The following is a 15,451-nucleotide window of genomic DNA, read 5'->3' as shown; positions in this document are numbered from 1 at the left end:
TTTTTCTACGCCTTCAACGTCCGCAGACACTCCTACGGGCCGTTCATTCTTATCAATTAAAATTCCGTTTCCATAATTACTGAATACTAATCTCCCCTTAAAGACCTGCACTTTTTTAGCTGGGCGTACAGAAATGGCACGATTCGATCTGTTTTGGTGTAGTCTCTTCGAATATAGCAATCAATTATTTCTTGCCTTGGCCAAAATACCGCGCGCTTCCATGTTTCAAATATTTACAAAGGAATTTGAAAGAATACAATATCCTCTTCCTTTGTCTTTTTCACTCCTCCTTGAACTAGACCTCAGATAGTTGTTCATCGCCCCTCTCTTTGATCTCGACTTCCGACAGTTGTTCATCGCTCTTCCCTTTGTTCTAGACCTCAGACAGTTGGATGCCCAATGGCCCTCCTCCCATTAGTATACAACATACGGCGTAGGTTTGCTATTCTTAGTGGATTTCGTGGCCCATATGAAGAGAGGAGCGTTGCTGGTAGCGAATCTCACTCTTCATGCTCATGGCTCACCAAGACCTCAGCACATCGCCTTGAACGACCACATCTCCGGTTTCTTTCTCTGTCCTTAATGTCTACAACATATATTCCATACTGTAGAAATCACTGCATGGTATTGTTCGCTGTAGGTTGGTGTGGATCCAGCTTCTAGTGCCATGCCAGAAGTCTGGGCCAAAAGAGAAGAGCGATGGGGACAAAGAGGCAGCTGAACGACAGTATAGCTGCCACTTTGCAACTAGAAGTGTAATAAAAGAATATGAAACGGAACAGAACATGAGAACACGGGACTTGTTCCCGTGCTCGCGTGTTTTGTTCTCTGTTTCATATTCTTTTGTAAACGATGTATGCTGACTTGAACTCAGACGCTCTCTTTCAAAAGTCTTTGTAGCCGTCTTGGCTGTCAGGCATGTGACATGCCAACTGTGCCACGACTGTTCAGCAGCGCTCTGGATATAAAAGGGTTGGCCATCATACCCTTTTCATTCGAAGAGACAAGTCATTACATCTTCTTCTCAAGAATCACCTTCAATATCACATTAACCACGTCTTACCTACTCTGAATAACTCCTCTATCTTCGAATAAGTATCTTCAACCATGATGGCTCCAACATTGCTCAAGTTCGGCCTCCTCCTCCTTGCTCAGCTACACCTGACTTCGGCTCTCGTCGCACGCGCATCGGTCACGTCATCATTGGCTTCAAACCAGCCGCAACAGACGGGTACTGCCATCAATTGTGCCCAGTTCGAGACAGCTGTAAGCGGCCAAACATGCGATAGCTTCAAAGACTTCGGCCTCGACCGGGATCAATTTAAGGCCTTGAATACACAGATCGATCCTGGTACGTACCATACAATGTGTTAAGATGGGGGAAAATTGAATTACAAAGCCACTGACCAATGCTACAGAATGTAAAAACCTTATTGCCGGTGAACGCTACTGTGTGAAATTGGCCGTATCCAGCAGCTCTTCCATCGACACATCGGCGAAAACTACGCTCTCCACGGTGACCACGTTGACCACTGCGACCAAGACGACCGCGACGAGCTTGGAGACCAAGATGGCCGGAACGAGCACGACGAGCAACAGCGTCCCCACCTCTTCAATGAACCCCCAGCCGGGAATTGCAGAGAACTGCAAGCAGCACGCCCGCGTCCGACCCGACGACGATTGCGATACGATTGCTGAGAGAAAGCACACAACGTCCGATATTATTAAGCAGCTAAATCCTGTAGGACCTCAGTGCAAGAACTTGTGGAAAGGCTACGACATTTGCGTACGCGTATAAACATGATTGGCTTGATTTTATAGTACCTAGGGTACATATCGTGGTGGATTTGTTTCAACAATCAGTTTGATGAGAATAAGGGAATGCAACTTTGGGTGCGACATCATTCATTTACACTGCAAGGCGAATCGCCGTCCGCTCTCTTGGTTCTGATATTGCGCATATATGTTTATGCTGGGTTTACTCAGCAAGTATAGTTTTACTTCTTCTATTCAAGTTGGCTTCAATAAAATTATCGCCCCATCTTGTTTTGTATCAGGGTATTTGGAAGAGACATCTAAGTAATTCATAATCTATAGGATGTTTAAATCTAAAAACCACACAGCTACTTCTATCATGCTGGCATAACCCGCAGTTACTCTCCAGTGAAAATCGGCTTGCGCTTCTCGCTGTAAGCCTGTAGAGCCTCGATACGATCTTTTGTTTCGAGAACAGAGTCATAGGCCGCATTTTCCGTCGCCTCTCCAGGAACTGCAAGCGCACTAACAGCAGCTCGCACAGCGACAGGTCCGCCCATGCATATCTCTTGAGCCAAGGCGATGCCGGTCTCGATAGACAGAGCCCGCTGCTTTTCAGCGCTCTGACCTGCTCCCTCTGCGTCTGCGGTGACGAGACGGTGGCACAAGCCCATGGAAGCAGCTTCGGAAGCCTCCAAGTGGCGCCCTGTCAAGACAAGGTCCAAAGCATTGGAGGAACCGACAATCTTGGACAGTCGGTAGGTACCACCAGCTCCAGGGATAATGGCTAGCCGGGTCTCGGGCAAGCCTACGCGAGCATTGGACGAGAAGACTCGTAGATGGCAGCAAAGCGCCAACTCCAAGCCACCACCGAGAGCCAGACCAGACACGCAGGCGATGGTCGGGATTGGAAGCGCTGCGAGTCGGGAGAACATGTCTCGCAGGGCGACCAAGAACTGCTGGGTCTCAGAAACGCTCATCTTCTTCCGCTCTTTCAGATCTGCTCCGGCGCAAAAGACGTTGTCCACTGCGCTGGCGAGTATCAGGGCTCTGGTTCCAGACGCTGATTTTTCGCTGTGTATCTCTTCGATTTGTTGGCTAAGCTCTTGCAACATTTGCCTGGAGATGGCATTTTTAGTTTCAGGACGGCATAATTGGATGATTCGGATGGTTCCTACATGAGACGCATCAACGTTATTTACACGCAACGTTGAGGGTATTTTTGTGTTGTTAGGCTGGGCGATGGGCGCTGGGATTGTGGCATCCCCTTCTCTGGTAAACCGAGTGAAGACGTCGTCTTCCAACAGACACCGGATGGTTTTTGGTTCCTCTGTAATCAGGAATTCGCAGCTCCCATCATCCAGTCGGGGCATGACGATGATCACGCCGCATACAGTTCCTGTGGCTGGCAGACGGAGAGCTTTCATATGTCCGTCACCAAATATGGGACCAAAGTTCATCTCATGTAGACCAAACTTAAAATGGCTGGTTATCATGAGTCCCCCTGCGGCCAAGTCCTCGATAATATTGCCACGCGTGTGAAACTCCTTTTCAGTCCGCTCCGCATATGCAAGAAGATCTCGGAATTTCTCCCCGGTCATGGAACTGATCTCAGCACGCACCATAAAGGACGCCTCTGCGATACCGCGCTGGTCATCTGCTATCACCGCCAGGGGCGTCGAAGTCTTGGTCACGTAAAGGACGTTACCGAAGTAAGGGTCAGGAAGCTGAAGAAGGGTACGACAGTCTATGGGCTGGGCAAGATGTGTAGTTGCTCCATCGGCCAGAATACCAGCACGATGACGGGCGACCATGATACTCCGCCAGATAAACCCGGTAATGGCATCATTTGTTGATATCCAGGCATCGGGGCCACGAGACGGTGCGGAAGCAACACGTTTCAGCTCCACCAGGGCTTTGGCGCTGATGCGGAATGTCCGGCATGAGGTCTCGACATCTCTGATTTGGAGATGGGCGCTCATAGGTTCTGAGGTCCAAGCAGCGTGGTTCTCAATAGCACCTTGTGCTCCGTTGCCTGTAACGAGAACCGTCCGATCAGACTGGTAAATGTCCTCTCTTTGTTTCAGAGGAAAACCAAGTTCGCCGGACTGCGCCTTAACGAGCTGGTTGGCAAAAATATTGATCACTTGTGTCACTCCTCGACCATCGGCGGCGATGTGGACGATTGATACGACAAGAAGCAAGCCGCTCTCAATGAAATTAGCCTGGAACGCGCAGACTGGTACTGGCTCTTCCGAGACATAGGCAACATCTGGTAAGGGGCAGAGCTTCTCAGTGTCTAGAAGGTCTTGAGAGAAATTTGCTTTTTCGAGTTCAGCAAAGCTGAGCTCACTCGATAGGTCTTTGATTTCCAATCTCGCGTTTCCTTGGGGTATAAGATTGCGAAGCCAAGGACGTCCCCCTTCCTCTTCAGAGAATGGCACTATTGAGCCAGCAAGAAAAGGAACACGCTGGACGGTGTGGTGAAAAGCGATGTAGAGGTAGTCTACTACACGCTGGCGGTCTACATCTGGTGAGAGTGAGAAGCATAAGATTCTCTTGGAGTGAGTTGGCGGAAAGGTGCGATCCAAATGAGACAGTTTAAGCTCAAATGGAGGGCACGGCACCAGGAAAGACTTCTCCATGTTGTTTGCTTCTAGCAATGAGTCAATATTAGATCTCAATTGTGATGTAAACGAGACTCAAAGTGATAGATCTCACACGGATAATGAAAAGAAAGCTTGATGGGGTGATATGGACTACCCAGTTGTATTGCTTAAAACGTTTCGCCCGTATATAGTACAGCATGTATATACTAATGCGGGTAGTAGACACCTCGACTAAACGCTCCAGAACACCAACACGGTGTCAGATAATTCAGATCTCGACCCCTCCATTTTTTTTCTTATCAGGGTCTACTTCTCAATGCAACATAGCCCCCACCCCTGCATCTCATCCAGGGAGCCCTAGCACCGTGGTCAGATGCTTGAAAATGATATCCCATGCAGTTACGCCGCAATACGCTCATGCAGATGATATAACTCCCTGGATAGGAAAAGGCCGCAACAGTAATATTTTAAGTCTTTCTATCTGCTACAATTCGGTTGACGAGTCATTTCTCCTAGCTGCTGAGAAGGTGGAGGGGGGTGTATTTACGGTAGCTCTACCGGAAGGACCGCAGCTCTCGATCGAGCAAGCATCTTTATTATAGCCGTCTAAATCAGCGGTCACTCATACTATTACACAATGGATTAAGGAGATTAGAAATCGTCTCAAGTTCTTACGTGAGAGACTTACTGTTCTTTGTTCAAATTACGGGCGCGTCAGGGGTTACGATCCTTCCAGACGCTGTCTTGTGAGATATGGCATGTCATGTAGAGATCTCCTAGTTGTATCGTCCCGAGATCAAATATCACATGGAATTTGTTCATCCGATATACCCGGCGGGTTAATCAAGCAGCCCGCTGGTCCTCGCGTCTGTAAACCAAAAGGACACAGCAAAAGATTATCACGACAAACATATCGTATTTTTCCCATTGGATTGAAAGTACAAGACTTCATAGACGTTTAATATTTTTTATTAGTATTCATTGAATAGTATTATATCATAATTAAAATCTTATAATAAAATACGAATTATTACAAAAAACAAGTTGTGTTTCTATCGGTCTATAATATACGGGCAGAGGCCTCGGTAACACCGCTTACTAGCCAACTCACCGAGCAGCCCAGGAGAGTTTGACAATTGAGAGAAAAAGTCATGGCCTAGCCAAGAGCGCATTTCTTTGTTTGAGATTTCTCCAAACAAATGCCATGCTCAATTAGCAGTTCCTTTCGCAAATGTTACCCCTTGGCCACATGTATTGCTCAAACTCGGCAGAGTCTTCCATTTGCGTCCAAGGTAGACTCATCACCGCCAACGGCAAAGAGACCCCACAGCAAAGAATCGGGGTCGTACTTGTGCTTGATACTGAGCAGCTTATCGTAGTTGATACCGTACATCTCGGTCTTGAAGTCGCCCTCGTACCAGGGATCCATCTCGTTCAGGTAGACACCGGTGCCGGGAGTGACAGCCTCGACGGCCGGTTGGACTTCCGAAACGAGTCGGCGCTTGAAGCTAAGGTTCGTGTCGAGAGGCGCCGTAAAGTCCCACTGGTGCAAGACGTTGCAAATGACGGCGAGGTCACGCCAGCCGGGGAAGACGGAGTTATCAGGGTGAGCGGGCGCGTTGAAACCTCCCAGCACGTTGCAGCCGACGGAGAAAGCGTTGTCCTGGACGGCGGAACGGTAGACGTCCACGAGACTGGCGACGGCCGTGGTGTTCTCCACGAAGGATACAGGGACGAGGCGGCTAGCCCACACCTCGGTCGTGGGGATGACTCCCCATGGAAGAGGGCCCAAGCCTCTGGTTTGGTTGAAGGACTGGACGTACGACGGCTGTTGTGTCGCAGAAAACGTGTAGTTGATATTGAGGGCCTTGAGGCCGTTAAGATACGGTTCCAAGGTGTTTTGGAGCTGCGTAACGGTCTGGTCGGGGAAAGTGATGCCCAGGAGGGCAAAGGAGCTGTTGGTAATTTGGCTAAGCATCGTCGCGTTCTCTGAGCCAACGGTGCCTTGTTTGAGGCCCAGGAATCCGGGAACAGACTGGAACCAGAGGTTGACACCCTGCCAGAAAGCTGTCTCATCGTTGCCAGCAGATCCAGATCCGGCCAAAGTAAACGACAGAGAACCAGTCGCAACTTTTCCGTCGGGATAGATCTTGGTTGTCATGCTCAGGACGACACCGTAGGTACCGCCACCGCCGCCGCTGATGGCCCAGTACAGGTCGGAATAGCTCGAAGGAGTGGCAATAACATGATCACCCTGAGGCGTAACGACCTCCCACTCGAGAACGTTGTCGGCTGCCATGCCGTAGGCACCGCCGAGCAGCGAGTGGCCGCCACCCTGAGTGTATCCGCCAACAGGGCCAGTACTGGCGCACTCGCCCGTGACGACACGGTAGCCATTTGCGCCGACGAACTCATCAGCCTCGCCGGCAATCACGCCTGAACCGAGTTTGATGGCAGGTCCCTTGTAGGTCGAGTTGGGGTTGGAGTACGAGGGGATGATGGTCTTCTCCTTGAGGTTGGCCATCCACAGAGAGAGAGCGCCCTTGCCGGTAGATTTGCCCATGAAGTCATGGCCAGTCGTCTTGACCACCAGGCGGACATTGTTTTGGCGCGCAAAGTCGAAGCCGGCAGCAACGTGCTGAGCAGTCGTCACGTTGATAGAGTAGGAGGCATAGTTTCCAAGCTCGCAGGACCTGCTGATGGGAGTGAAGGGGTCGCAGGACTGGTTTTGGAAATAGGCATTGAGGATCTCGGCAGGCTTCGGAACGTAGGTTTCTGCCTGGGTCCAAGTCGACTGCAGCTCGTCACATGCATTTGCATTGAAGCTGTTGCTGGGTAGTGTGTGGCACACATGTGCTTGAGGCACGGTGGCGATTAGCTGGCCTTTGAGCGTCGCATTTAGCTTGGACCAGGCAGAAGGACTGGGCCAGCCTGCGTCACCGGGCAGGTTCTTGCAGTTGCTCGCCGTGTAAGCGTTGGCCGATCCAATTGATACGGCGAGAGATACGGCAGCGAGAGCTCGTGCTAAGGAAGCCATCTTTGCGATCAAATTTGATTTTCCCCTGCTTTACTTGAGTCCACGGCAACGTGGCACAAGCCCGGGTAATAATATACGCATGTATCTCTTCATCAGCTCCTTTTTCCCCTTGCCATCAGATGGCATGATCGCCTGAGCTGAAAAAGAGGCTGGCGAGAAGTGAGATTCTAAGCTGGCCATGTCAGCTCTGCCCCATCTACAAGAAACATGTAGATTAGCAGCATCATGGGTGTACAGCAACGTGTGCAAACTACGGCGCAAAGTTGCCGGCTCACATCAGACGGCCGGCGAAGAGAGTTGTCCCTTTGCTCGTGTATGCAGTTAACGCCCTGTTCTAGAGCTAATAGAATCCAATGCAGGCAGATCAATTCAAACGAAGGAGCCGAGAATCATAATCATCTATTGCCAGAGTCTAGATCCACTTGCACGACGGATGTTTTTCAACCCGGCAGACCCCTGTTATGCATTCATTGCTTACGTGGCGCGCACATTTGCCGTGTTTATTCATGCTAATACTTATCTTATGCACGCCGGTGAGATTATGAGCAAGTCGGTTTGCATAAAGCAGGGGAATCCGGAAATGATCGACGCAAGGAAATCAGTCCATGTCTTGCAAAAGTCTCTCTACAACGTTGTACCCAGGCGTCTAGCATTGATCCGATGCATACGCGTATTAGTCTTAGCGCCCTCCTCGTTTAAAGCAACCCCCTTGATTGGCTGGCCTAACTTAATCTACACAGCGGGTTGATCGAGTGCCGCTTAGAACTGCCCCTTATACTAGTTGTACTAGTACCTGATACTAGTGCCTGCTACAAGGTCCTCCATTGATAAAGAGGCAGGAGACTAGTCGGACCGTGCCTGCTTACAATAGTCCGCCCGCTGGATAATCGGCAATAGCTATCCAGGCTTCTTGCTAAAACAGCTAGCTTCTATCACTAGAATTCTGACAGCGGCCGCTAGCAATTTAATTCAACTCACTCAGGTTGTTCTTCAGCATCCGAGTTCCTCCTCCGTCAGGCACTTGAAAGCCCGGGGCAAGACCTGCTAATTGCTAATTGAACCTCACTGCACAACTAACAATGCCGTCGCTGTCGCATTTCTTGGGGCACTTCTTCCCCCCCAAGCCCACCTTCACAGAGGGAAGCCTGCCCGCCGACCTCTCGGGCAAGGTTTATGTCGTCACAGGTGCCAACAGTGGCATCGGAAAGGACATTGCCCGCATTCTGCATGCTAAGAACGCAAAGGTCTACATCCTATGTCGTTCAGAGGACAAGGCCCGCGAGGCCATTCAGGACATTGAGAAGGCCAATCCAAGCTCAAAGGGCGCCTTGGTCTTCATCGCCTGTGACCTCGCTGACCTGCCAAATACCAAGGCCGCTGCTGAGGCTTTTCTCGCCCAAGAGCAGCGCCTAGACGTGCTCTTCAACAATGCCGGTGTCGTATGTCTACCACCCCTCCGTACCCAATTCTTCCCTCTTTCATTGTCCTGACCCCTAACACTCGGCAGATGGTTGGCCCGAGTGAGGCCGGCAAACCCATTCCCAGAACAGCCCAGGGCTTCGAGCTCTGCTTGGGCGTCAACTGCGTAGCCACACACCTGTTGACCAAGATGCTCACGCCGACTCTCATCGCCACCGAGGGCCTGACGCGCATCGTCTGGTATAGCTCGTTCGGCATGGAGATGGGCGCGCACAAGGACGTGGGCGTCTCCCTCGACAACCTCGACTACCACAAGCCAGAAAAGGAAACCCAGCGCTACATCCTCAGCAAGACGGGTGCCTGGGCCTTGGGCATCGAGCACAACCGCCACTACAAGGCCCAAGGCGTCGCCAGCGTGCCCATCGACCCCGGCAACGTCGTCTCTGGCCTACCACGAGACCAAGCCCTGCAGCTGCGTATTGTCGCCAAGATCGTGTGTTACCCGACCGTATACGGCGCTTACACGGCTCTCTACGCCGGCTTTTCACCGGACGTCGTTTCCGACCAGGCGGACTGGACCAAGGAGTGGGGTGAGTGTGGAGCTTCTAGAAGAATCCGGGGCCGAGACTCAGCTAACCTTGTTCGACCCGCAGTTGCTCCGTTTGGACGCATGTTTCCTCTCCGGCCCGACTTGACAAACGCCACGTTGTTGGAGAAAGATGGCGGAAACGGGGGCACAGCCAAGTTTTGGGATTGGTGCGAGGAGCAGATCAAGGAGTATGTTTAATGGAGCGATGGCAACGGTAGGGGCCAGCATCATTGGACAGCGGTGACGTGTCCTGAGCGTATAGCCAGCCCACGACAGGGCTGAGCAGGTTACAGAATAGTTTATGCCTTTTCATGCCAGATGTCGTGATTTTTTCCTCCTCAGGCAACAGTATAAATGATACCAGTATTCTTAGTAGCTCATTAACGGAGGTGAGGCAGCCGTTTTGGATCCTCAAGGCTTTAAACGAGAGTACATCATCCGTAGGCTAAAATACGTGTAAAATGAAGTACGCTTGTGTTATAACTAAGTATACGGAGTAAAATGTAATTCAAACCACCTTCCATATTAATCGTCCTTTTTCGTTTACTCCGTAACTACTCCTTAATGCTCCATATGGTAAACCATGTCAAAACGTAAGCCCCCAAAGGACGGAGCAGGCGGCATTACGATTATACAAAAACAATTACACCTTCTTCATCAAGTATTCTTTTGCCCCCAAAACAGTCTAATGATAGTAATCTTTCGTTATAACGAGTCACATATACGACAAAAACCTGGTTATAGCGATAAAATACGCAAGATAAAGGTTACTCCCATCCACGTCAACAGGGAGTCTGTTTTACATCATTCCGTATTACCTAAAATATAAACTTACAGTCCATACAAGTTAGATACACTAAAGCAGGTCTAAGGTTTCATTTTTCTATTAATTGCTAAGAAATTGCCTATCAAAAGCGGGCCATTGTAAATAAAACACAAGTGGGACTCATCGTTAGGCCATGACGATGCTCACAGCGGGGGAGACTGTCTTACATGACTAGATTCCAGGCCGACTGTAATATAAAAATTTAGTCCGCGGCACGACGATTGTGTTAATGTCCCATAGTATCCGCACACTCTTTCCTTCTTCACCATGACAGCCCAAGCGGTACCAAAACTTCAGACAGCCATTATTCAGTCCGGGGATGGGGGCCAGGGGGGCCAGAACTTGACCATCTCCAATACGGTCCCGATCCCTGCCTTTACTTCGCCTCACGACGTCCTTGTACGTGTCCTCGCCGTCGCACTCAACCCGACCGACCACAAGATGCCCTCCCACTTCCCCTCACCCGGAAACAGGGTTGGCTGCGATTTCTGCGGCGTCATTGTCCAGGCTGGAGATGAGGTCCAGAAGGATAGCCTCATGCAGGTCGGCGCTCGCGTGTGCGGGGGGCTTTTCCCCTACGGCCTTCCCCAAGGTGGTGCTGAGCCAGACTGCGGGGCGTTTGCCCAGTACATTGTAGCCGACAGCCGGCTCCTCGTCCGTGTCCCGGACACGTGGAGCGATCTCCAAGGGGCAGTTCTGGGCGGAATTGGTTGGACGACGGCGGCTCTGGCAATGTCAGACTCTGACGCCCTGGGGCTGCCCGGCTACCCGTCCACCCCCGCTGCCAAGTCTAAGAACGGCAAGCCAGTTCCGGTGATCGTTTACGGCGCCGCCACGGCCACGGGCACCATGGCGTGCCAATTGCTGACCTTGTCTGGATACGCCCCCATCGCCATCGCATCGAAGCAGTCGGCTGAGCTCGCAACTACGTACGGGGCCCACGCAACCGCGGCTTACACGTCGCCCACGTGTGACCAAGACATCAAAGAGGCTTTGGCCGATATTGGCATCACGGAGCCGATCCGCCACGCCATTGATTGCATCACTACGCGAGAATCGGCCAAATTGTGTTTCACCGCTCTACATCGCATGGGAGGCCGCTACGCTTGTCTCGAGGGCCTGCCTGCTGAGTGGCGCACCCGGCGCGCCGTACACGTCAAAGAGGTCATGGCCTTTGAGGGTCACGGGCGAGACATGATTGTCAACGACCCCACGTACTCGCGGACCGCTAGCCAGGTCTTGTTTGAGCTGTGCAAGCGCTGGACGGCCGAGGTTCAGGGCCTGGTGGATACGGACCGTCTGAAGAGCCATCCGGTCCGCGAGGTGAAGGGGGAATGGGAGGGTATCATCAATGGCCTGGCGACGCTGCAGAAGGGTGGTGTGAGGGGTGAGAAGCTGGCCATTCAGGTAGCAGCCCTCTAGTAGTAGATAGCGGCCGGGAATAGTTTCTTTTGCTGACATGGAATATACCAAACTTTAATTTCCAAAATGGAAACAAATAAATGACGAGATTCTCCAATTCTGTCACGATAAGATATCTTGCAAAAAGTGAGAATCAAGAAGTGATAGCATACAGATACACACAATCCGTACTTACCCGGCCCAATAAGCCCATTTAGAACGTCGGTGGTGTTCTCCCGATGTGCATATGCACATATTCAATGTGCGCTTCCTGATTGGTTACAGATTGCTTTAAAAGGTAGTTACAGGGACAAGTGGCGTACGGGAATAAAATGAGAGAGAATTAGGAAACGATCAACATACCTAAATTAGTGATATGTTACAATTATTCCAAAGCCTCTACTGTATATGGTGCAGTGCTTATCGATCTGTTGCTGTCGTATTCCTTTAGCGGTCCGGTCCCTTTGTCTTTTCGCAATCCTACCAAGCCTACATACTGAGGGATGAGTAAATGCCTGTGGGTTAGGTGTCCTTGCAGTAGACCACGGATACTGTGCCAAGGTTTATCTCCCCGGACGCTCCACCTGCAACTGAGAATCTCCGCACGGTAGGTCAAGGATACTGTGCCAAGGTTGATCTACGCGGCGGTCCCCCCTGTGACACTAGGCGTTAGCTTTGCTAGATGAGCTGAGCTAAGAGTTTATACGGAGTATTGCAAGGATACGCTTTGACACTGCCAAGGTTGATCTACCCGGTGGCTCCACCGGCCACTAACCGTTGGCATCTCCACCAGCCGTCAGCATGAATGAGGATTCTTTCGTGCTGACTGCAGGAGCCAACGGATGGTGAAGATCCGTAATCTCCGCCGGCGTTTGATCAGGCAGAAATTTACCTAGATCCGCCGTCGTTACGGCCGTGATTCAACCCATTGATTTTACAGGCTGGATAATTGGCAAGTGCCTTTTAGGCATATCGGACCTACATCATAATACTGGGTCGTTATACGCTCGGGTGCCTTTGGCCAACTGGTTGTTTCGATAAGCGACCCGTTGTTTCTATTAGGCAGGCAACTCATTGTTTCAATAGGCAACCATGAGACTACAACCTCATTTTCTCCTAGCATTTGCCTACCCTATAAAGGAATAGATAGCTTTATTGTATTGTATTGTAATGTATTTTATTTATTTTATCATATTTTTTTTGGTTAGAATTGACAGTAGTAGGGTAGAGTCAAGAGTGATAGCTGGTGCTGTGTTGTAGCATACTCTGATGCTTTGCAAATAGGTCGTCGTCTATGGCTCTGTTTACCTCTACCTTCCTACAGTTTCCTTGAACTTCCTACGGAATACGAACATGTAGGTAGCAAATGCTTCAAGTCTAGCGTATAGAATCCTATGGCCTGAAAGTTACCAGTGGGTACATGTACACAATATCCGTGCTTCGGGGTAACTCTTGAAATATCATTATATCATTTTATGATAAAAGGGAGTCCCGTCAGAAATCGCACCAATTAGGGAGCAACAGTCAGTCCGAAACATAGATGAACAACGCCGCAACTCTTGCGGCAAGCTATAGTGGAACTCTTCTTCCTTCATGTGATCATATTATCGCTTGATTGTTTGACAGCATCGCTAGTCTCAGGAGAGGACATTACACGATTGGGCTGTGTTTGAATCGCTTAGGTATAATAAATTCTATTTTTTTTTGTCCTCTTCCTTCGCTTCTAACCCTTGTTACTTTGTACAGGTATCGGACCATTTCTTCATCATGCACAATCCTTCCTTCGCTTAACATTGAGCAGCCCCCTCTATTGGGCACAAAAGAGAAGGATCCTTAGTCCCTAGACTATGTAACCTTAATTTGTCTTACAACTTCTCTGCCATCGGAGCGGCAAAAAAACAGCATCCGCGTTATACGGCGACTCAACTGCCAGGGGTTGGGCTAGCTAGATCAGGACTCGCCAACCGGGGTGCAGTTCACTAATACGGACGGCTTGTCCCAGACGAGATATGCTTTTTGACCCTTGAACCAGTCACCGTCAAACGGTGTGGACAATGTGACATCAAAGTTGTAAATCATACGGGCCAGTGTAAGGCGCATTTCAGCCATGGCGAGGCTATTGCAACGGCACGTGTTAGTCAAACAGACAGGTAGGGTTTCAGTGCAGACAGACAGGAGATAAGGCATCGACAACTTACTTTTTACCCATGCAGCTCCTCGGCCCAACGCTAAAGGGCGGCGACGCATCTAGCTCATCGTTGGCGAAGCGCTCGTCCTCCCCTGGTAGCCACCGCTCAGGGTGAAACCCGTAGGCGTCAGCAAAATACCGCGGATCTCGTGTCACGGACCAGGTCCAGGCGGCGACAATGGTGCCTTCAGGAACATAGTGGCCAGAGATCTTTGCGCCGCCATTGGGCACCACGCGGGCCAGGCCGGACACGGAAGGTGGATACCACCGCAGGCTCTCGTTAATGCAGGCCATGAGATACGGCAGCTTGTCCAGGGTGGAGGCCATGGTGATGTCTTCATCGCGGCTAAACGTGGACCGGACCTCCTTGGTTAGGCGGGCCATCTTTTCCGGTGCCTGAAGCAGCGCAAATAGCGTGGCGGTAAGGGCCGTCGACGTCGTCTCTGAGCCGGCCATGATCAGCATGACGGCATTGGACTCAACCCTGTGGTCGTTGATGTTGATTAAGCCATCAATGATGTAGTCGCGGTCGTCGTAGGCACCCTTGCGGTCCATCCGCTCACGCAGCATGTCCTTGGTCCTTTGTGTGTGGGCTGCAACAGATGGAATCAATCCGCTCATGAAGATATAGGTGAGGATGCTGCGTGTGGTTGCACCAACGTAACCAAACAGGGCACTCATGGCCATCAAGACCCGGACATTGTCAGTTAGCGTCGCCACCCACTCGGCCGATTTGGCGTAGCGGAGCCCCCCGAACTCGGCTCCGAAGGAGAGCATGCCCGTGATGTCAAAGGTGAGCCACATGAACCAGTCGCGCATATCTTGCGGCACCTTGCCGCCGCCGCCGCGCTCACGCAGCTGGTTGATCAACAAGTCGACATGCTGGACGAGGATGCTCTCTTGGTTGCGCAGGGCCGTCTCACTGAAGCCCGCGGCCATGTGGCGGCGCAGAAAAGCATGATGGACCGGGTCTGTGACGTTGGCGAGGTCTTGGACGTGTTCAGGCTTGAATCCATACATGCCCTTCCACTTGACCATCTTGTGGACGTAGATGTCCTTGAAGGCCTGTGTATCGGAAAAGGCCAACTCCCCAGGGGCTATGCGTACCACGGATCCGTAGCGCACGTGGAGCTCGCGCACAACAAAGGGCATATCACCCTTGAGGAAGTGGTAGCACTTGAAGAGCCCGGTTGCACGCCATAGTAACGGGCCGGGATATGAACGGAGCGGATGAAAGGCAATGTTGTAAATGAAAGTTGAAATCAAGTACGCTACAACCGCCGCAGCCACGGCGGCTGCTATTGATGCGTACTGCATGACTGTTGGGTAGGACTCTGAGGAAACAAGCAGTTTCAGGCGGACTGCTTGTTCTCTAAGTTCTGAAGGGTCACCGTGCTCGATAAGTAGCACCCGACGGGCTGAGGCCCTTCATTCGGTCCCTGTTCAAGATCAACTTCCGGTGGCTCTAGCAGCTCCTCGGTCAGGCCAAACATCACGCAATGATTCTCTATCATAAGACGCTTGCACTTAGACAGAGTTGTAATAGAGTTCGGCAAGGGCGGGAGTACAACGACAAGACGGCTAAAACGGCATCTGTTGAAAATCCCGATGTAACTTAACGCCTTCC

General features: G+C 51.0%; 6 protein-coding genes across 6 annotated transcripts; 3 read left to right on the top strand and 3 right to left on the bottom strand.

The window, feature by feature from the left end:
• Positions 1-1,110: 1,110 nt before the first annotated feature.
• V8C40DRAFT_260400 (LysM peptidoglycan-binding domain-containing protein) lies at positions 1,111-1,798 on the top strand (the record flags this gene model as incomplete). The annotated part of the gene is made up of 2 exons (XM_083219138.1): positions 1,111-1,351; positions 1,419-1,798. The coding sequence occupies 2 exons, from the start codon at positions 1,111-1,113 to the stop codon at positions 1,796-1,798; spliced, it is 621 nt and encodes a 206-aa protein (XP_083079052.1).
• Positions 1,799-2,153: 355 nt separating this feature from the next.
• On the bottom strand, positions 2,154-4,400 carry V8C40DRAFT_272076 (putative enoyl-CoA hydratase/isomerase family protein; the record flags this gene model as incomplete). Its single annotated transcript, XM_083220317.1, has 1 exon — positions 2,154-4,400. One exon carries the CDS (start codon positions 4,398-4,400, stop codon positions 2,154-2,156), a length of 2,247 nt encoding a protein of 748 aa, XP_083079051.1.
• A 1,093-nt stretch (positions 4,401-5,493) lies between these two features.
• On the bottom strand, positions 5,494-7,445 carry V8C40DRAFT_279280 (FAD-dependent oxidoreductase). Its single transcript, XM_083221201.1, has one exon. It carries the CDS (start codon positions 7,399-7,401, stop codon positions 5,623-5,625), a length of 1,779 nt encoding a protein of 592 aa, XP_083079050.1. The 5' UTR covers positions 7,402-7,445; the 3' UTR covers positions 5,494-5,622.
• Positions 7,446-8,258: 813 nt separating this feature from the next.
• On the top strand, positions 8,259-9,853 carry V8C40DRAFT_229817 (putative estradiol 17 beta-dehydrogenase). Its single transcript, XM_083212561.1, has 3 exons — positions 8,259-8,840; positions 8,909-9,410; positions 9,474-9,853. Exons 1-3 carry the CDS (start codon positions 8,481-8,483, stop codon positions 9,605-9,607), a joined length of 996 nt encoding a protein of 331 aa, XP_083079049.1. The 5' UTR covers positions 8,259-8,480; the 3' UTR covers positions 9,608-9,853.
• Positions 9,854-10,502: 649 nt separating this feature from the next.
• On the top strand, positions 10,503-11,657 carry V8C40DRAFT_272073 (zinc-binding alcohol dehydrogenase family protein; the record flags this gene model as incomplete). Its single annotated transcript, XM_083220316.1, has 1 exon — positions 10,503-11,657. One exon carries the CDS (start codon positions 10,503-10,505, stop codon positions 11,655-11,657), a length of 1,155 nt encoding a protein of 384 aa, XP_083079048.1.
• Positions 11,658-13,547: 1,890 nt separating this feature from the next.
• On the bottom strand, positions 13,548-15,141 carry V8C40DRAFT_279276 (cytochrome P450; the record flags this gene model as incomplete). Its single annotated transcript, XM_083221200.1, has 2 exons — positions 13,548-13,752; positions 13,835-15,141. 2 exons carry the CDS (start codon positions 15,139-15,141, stop codon positions 13,587-13,589), a joined length of 1,473 nt encoding a protein of 490 aa, XP_083079047.1. The 3' UTR covers positions 13,548-13,586.
• Positions 15,142-15,451: the final 310 nt, after the last annotated feature.

The sequence above is a fragment of the Trichoderma camerunense genome (assembly GCF_050948025.1).
Source record: "Trichoderma camerunense strain CBS 138272 chromosome Unknown V8C40scaffold_1, whole genome shotgun sequence".
NCBI lineage: Eukaryota > Fungi > Ascomycota > Sordariomycetes > Hypocreales > Hypocreaceae > Trichoderma > Trichoderma camerunense.
Note: the sequence above shows the minus strand (reverse complement) of the source record. Positions and strands in the feature narration are given on the sequence as shown.